Source organism: Tupaia chinensis, unplaced genomic scaffold, assembly GCF_000334495.1.
Source record: "Tupaia chinensis unplaced genomic scaffold, TupChi_1.0 Scaffold000211_1, whole genome shotgun sequence".
In the NCBI taxonomy this organism is placed as follows: Eukaryota; Metazoa; Chordata; class Mammalia; order Scandentia; family Tupaiidae; genus Tupaia; species Tupaia belangeri.
The window spans coordinates 721027-726450 of record NW_006159686.1 but is presented as its reverse complement, the minus strand read 5'-3'; the positions used below and the strand labels follow the sequence as shown (position 1 = coordinate 726450).

The following is a 5424-nucleotide window of genomic DNA, read 5'->3' as shown; positions in this document are numbered from 1 at the left end:
CACCCCCCGTCCATGCCCCCCTTGCCGGCTGGTGGGCAGCCCCTGACGGCTGCGTTACGGAGGGCACACCACAGGCTCCACTCGCGTTCTGGACAGTCCCGGTGGCCTGCAGGCCCACCACACCCGGTGACCACCTTCCGTCGCTGCACAGAGTTGCAAAACTTAAATGCGCTCACGAGGCGGTGCCCGGACTGAGCTGCCGGGTGGGAGTTCCCAGCGGTGCTCACGGAGGGCGGCAGGGGCTGAGGCATTCAGCGCTCGGCCCGGCCGGGGCCCTGCCTAGCAGAGCTGCTTCTCCCAGCACTGACCGTCCTTCCACTTGTCTTCAGGGACCGACCCCTGCTGAGGTCGCCGTTTTAACTTTAAAACCAGAAATAGGAGCCAGCCCGTGGCGTGGGGGGTAAGGCGGCTGGACTGCATGTGGCCAGCTGTGTAGTTCAAGTCCTAGCCTCAGCAGCCTGAGAACTGTGGGCCCTTGTGTGTGCCCGAAATCCCTAAGGAGGACGTGGACGGGGCTGCCACACGGCCACGTCCCACGGGATGCTTCCTCACTTTCCCTTTCTCAATTTCTCTCCAACGAGCACACGTACCCAGGCTGAAATGTTAAACATTGTATTATTCAGAGTAGGAATACCCCAGTGAGGAGGAAGAGGGCCAGAGTGGCAGGGCAGAAACGCACCACCCTCGGGGCTGGACCCCACGGGAAGGCCCCAACTCACACCCACGTGTCCCCTGTGGCTGAGTGCCCACAACCCGGGCTGGTTGAGCTGGGGCGGTGGGTGACGTCCTGAGGGCCCCGCCGAGGTGCGCTCTCTCCCCATCGCCTGCTGGTTAAGGAAGCCCCACACCTCTGCCCCGGCAGCCCGTCCTGGGCTCTCTAGCTACTTGGAGTGCTGAGTAGCGGCCGTGCAGGGTCGTGCCTGAGCTCCCGGCCCTGCCACCAGGCTGCGTGCTCTCCGTGACGGTCCAGCCAGCCTGCCCAGCTCGGCTCCGTCGCTGTGGCTCCCCTACTGCTATGCCAGAGGCCATGGGGTGACCGGGCTGGAATGAAGTTGTGCCCCTGTGCACTGGGTCGCGGCCTCGCCGGGGCCCAGCGTGCTCCACAGCAGTGACCCGGAGGCCCCATCTACCCCGGGCCACTCCTCGGGGACGTGGGCACACGGGCCTTGCTGGTGCAGTCTGGACTCACGCCCAGGGCCTCCCGAGGGCAGTGCCACCATCCCCTCCTCTCAGACACAGCGGGGACGACAGCCCGGCATCCTGCTCCAGGCAGCCAGCTGTTCCTCGATGCCGGGCCTCGTCGTTTCTTTCTGTTCTTTTCCCTTGTACTCCGGGTCTAAGGACTGGCAGGCACCCCTCCTCCAGTGAGTCTTCAAGTGCTAATGGCTTCAGGTGTGAGGCCATGACCTTCCCGTGGGGACAGTGCTCGGTGACCCAGTTAAGCGTGGCCAGGAGGTAAGGCCTGTGTGGGCCAGGCCTGGTGCCCGGCTCAGATCTGCCTCCGTGCGGGGCTGGGATTCCGAGCGAGGGCCGAGAGGTCTCCCTGCAGCCAGCTGGGACCAGGGTGACGCTGACGCTGCCTGGGAATGCGGCGGGAGGGCGTTGCCAGACTGTGGTGGGGGCACAGCGGAGCCGGGCCGTCCCCCTTGAGAAGGCCACCCCTAACTTTTGGGCAAAGGCCCCTCCACTGTCTGACACAGCCCACGAGCTTGGCCCCTGCACCCCAGCTTCCTGAGGAGCCCAGCGGCTCCATGTCCTCCCGCCCGGCCTCCTGGCTGCCCCGACCAGCCCATTCTGCTCTGGCCTGTCTCCACAGCCTGTCGGCCACTGCCCGGGGTGGACACTCGGTGTTCTGTCCCGTCAGGCACCCCAACACAACACAGCGGAGCCTAGGGCGGGCACAGCGCAGTTGACTCTCTGCTTAACTAGCTTCTGAAGCGTCAGGCCAAGGCCTCTGCCCTGCAGCTAACAGCGTGTCACCAGGCGTGCTTGCACCGAGGAAAACCGCCTTCGAGCCACCTTCCTGGGCCCAGCTAGCAGGACCCGCGTGCACTTGGTGCTGAGTTGCGGCAGATCTGAGCACCTGCCCGCCACCTGCCAGCTCCAGGGCACCTGGCCCACCCCTAGGGAATGGCTGCGTGTGGGGAGGTGGCCCGGTCGTCCCTGTGCGAGAGGCTCCACTTGGAGGGAGGTGTCCCCCTCCTGGTAGCGGCGCCCGAGGCGTCAGGGCTGAGCTGCCTGTCCCGTGCCCAGCCTCCCTTCCAAACATGGCTCTGGGCCACCGTTCACTCCTGGCTGGACAGAGGGCAGGCATGTGAGTGGGCCCGCGGTGCCGTGGGCTCCGGGGCAGCAGCTCCTGCACGCTGCTCCCACCTCACAGAGCAGAGCTGCTGCCCCGGAGCCCCAAGGCCTCACTCGGGCCACCATGGATGGTCTCTGGCACTCGCAGCAAAGCGGCCCATCCCACAGGACGGCGTGTGCAGATGAGCCGGGAGGGGCGCCTAGCCCGAGCCCCTGAAATGTGGGAGACCTGCCCAAGTCCCCAGGGTCACCAGAGTCTGGAGCTGCAAATTCTCCTAGGAAACACGCACAGGATGGGCCAGGGGACCCCAAGGGCTGTGTCCTCGGGGGCCCATGACCCTGGGGTGTGAAGAAGAGGCTGCAAAGGCGGGCCAGTCTGCGATGGCATCGCCAGCCAGGGTGGGAACACTAAGCTGTGGTGGGGCAGTCCCGTGCCAGGGAGGCCGCGGGGGGCTGGGGGAACCAGCAGCGTCCTGTTCCCCACGAGCTGGGAGCTGCCCAGCCACCCGGGGAGGGCAGGGCCTAGAGCTGCCCACCTCCTGGCTTTCCAGACACTGGGTTCACGGGCTTTAAAGCTAACATCCCTTTTCACGTCTGAGTTCCTAGCACAAATAAAGTTTTCAGGGCAGCTGGCACTCTGGCTGGATGGCCGTGGGTCTGTCACACACACATCTGTCCACTGCCGGGCTGTCCACTGGCCATGAGGTGCTGCTGTGAACTCCCTCTGCCTCCCTGTCTCTCCCTCTGTCTCTCCTCTCCCCATCTCTGTCTCCATCGACTATCTCTTCTCTCCCCCTCTATCTCTGTCTCTGTCTTCCTCTGTCTCTCCATCTCTGTCTCTCCCTCTTCCCCTCCTGCAGCTGGGGGCATCACTCCAGTCACTGTCCAGAGCCAGCCCTGCCCAGGTCCCCGTCACCATGCTCCACCGTGAGACCGAGCAGGGACCCTCCAGGGCTGGGCCTTCTGTAGAGGAAAACCGAAAATCCCAAGCTAAAGTTAACAGGTCCCTTGGGGCTTGGAGCACAGGGTTCTTTACACCATAGTAGCCAGATCCAGGGTGAGCTCCAATCTGGGCTCCGGAAACGAGGCCGCTGTGGCCACCATGGGCAGGGGGCCAGAAGGCCCCAGAGGAAGGGCAGCGTCACCCATCAGCACAGAGACGCCCTGCACGGAGCCCCGCGGGGCGAACCGTGGCCCCACGCCCCATCCTAGCCCTCTGCCTTGCCCGCCCGGAGGCCGCGGCTCACCTGATGGGCGCCGCCTCGTCACCGCGGTCCAGCCAGTCCTGGGGCGGGACGATGTACATGCACCAGAGCCCCCAGTTGTAGCCATGTGCAGCGCTGGCGTATTGCTGCACCTCGAACGTGTCGTACTTGATGTTGTCGATGGCCGGCAGGACGATGCGCCGCCGGTCCTCCCGGATCCGCGCGAGCGCAGGCTCGGCCCTGCAGAGGTGCAGGCGTGGTCGGCCTCCCAGGCAGGGGCGGGTGGCTGCCCGCTGCCCAGCCCGTCTCGCTCACCCCGCTTCCTGGGGCGGCCACAGCCACGGACTGGCGGATGCAGGACCCCTCTGCTGGTCCCTCCCAGGCCTGGGTGTGCTGAGCCCCGAGCACAGCTCAGGCCTGCTTCCTCCTCCCTTCCTGTCCCGCAGGGAGACGCCGCTCACAGAGGCAGCGTCTGTTATGTGCCCCCCCCCGCCCCGCCCTGGGTGGTTCATGACCAGGGGAGAGCAGCCCGGCCCGGGAGCTTACTGCCGCGGCTGGGAAGGAGCCGGTGCCCACGTGCGTGGCCCGACTGGGGCAGACCGGGCGGGCACCGGGTGGTCAGGACCTGGGCATAGTGACTGGTGCTGGCCAGGACGAAGGGGGGGTGGCCATTCGACAGAGGGCGGACGCCATGGCGTGAGCCCACCGTGCCTGGGGGGCTGGGCAGGCCGCCGGTGTGGGAGATAGGGATGGGGTGTGGGGGTCCAAGCAGACGGCAGACCTTGGGGCCCACGTGCTGCTTGGCCTGTGGCCTCTCTGCAGCATTTGAGAGCTCCCCAGGGACAAGTCATGGGCCCATCTGTCTGCGTCCGTGTCCTGGGGAGGGCAGACTCTACGGGGAACAAGGCAGAAGGCCCGGGGTGCTCTGCGTTGCTGAGTCCTGACCCGGACACAGCCTGCCATCTCGGCCTCGTGGACCCCTCAAGACTCCTCTGTGGGCTTAGGGTCTGGGGAAGACTGGCCCTGGCTGCCGGCCGGGCTCCTGGAGAGGTGAGGCCGACACACGGGGAAGCCGCCTGCCCTGGCCCTTACCAGCCCGTGTTGAACTCCACGTGGGCATCAAAGAAGCCGACGACAGGGGCCGTGGCCACCTTCCAGCCCTGCAGCCGCGCCCGGATCAAGCCTTCCCTCCTGCTGTTGCGCACGACCTTCACTAGCCCGGGGTACCTGCTGCTCACGTACTGGTCCAGAGTGGCCTTGAGCTCCGCTGTGGGGAGAAGCGTGTGTGCTGGACGGCCGCCCAGGAAGCACGCAGAACCACAGGCCCACGTGGTCATCTGCACGCAAGCGAGCACGGCCTGCCCTTGGCCCCAGGAGCCCCCACGTGGGCTGCGTCCTGTGGGGGCGGAGGGCAGACAGGCTTGGGTTTGCGCCCTCGGCGCTGAGGGATGAGGGCAGCACCGGGCCCTGGGGCCGACTCAGGGGCCTTGCTGAGGGGCCCGGGCAGGTCCCGGCTCAGGCCAGGGGCTGGGGCTGAGCCTCGATCTCATGGTGTTGACAAGAAGCAGGTGACTGTTCCCCTGCTGTGCTCTGGACCACTTCCGCAGACGTCTGGGTTAACCTGAACTCACCCCCGACCCTAGACGTGGCCCCCTTAGGAGAGTCTGCTGCTGCGACCGGCAAGGGCTGGGACGTGGCCGCCCCAGGCTGGGGACAGGGTCCCAAGCCCTACATTCGATGACACGTGTCCTGAGAAGAAGGGGAGCGATTTGGGCAACTGGATCCCACATGGCTGGCTGTGTGGTTCGAGTCCTGGACCTGGTGGCTTGGAAATCACACCAGGCCCACGTGTGTGCCTGAAAGCCCAGGAGGAGAACAGGGAGGGGACTGCAGCGCGGCTGTCCCCCGGGGGGGGCCT

At 66.3% G+C, this 5424-nt stretch overlaps 1 protein-coding gene across 1 annotated transcript in view; it reads right to left on the bottom strand.

Moving 5' to 3' along the window:
* GALNT9 (polypeptide N-acetylgalactosaminyltransferase 9) overlaps window positions 1-5424 on the bottom strand; it is a 22769-nt gene that overhangs the window by 15447 nt on the left and 1898 nt on the right. The window contains exons 3-4 of the mRNA XM_006147336.3: window positions 4599-4773; window positions 3549-3746 (exon numbers count right to left, since the gene is read on the bottom strand). Coding sequence (XP_006147398.1) covers window positions 3549-3746; window positions 4599-4773 — 373 coding nt within the window. The remainder of the gene's footprint in view (window positions 1-3548; window positions 3747-4598; window positions 4774-5424) is intronic.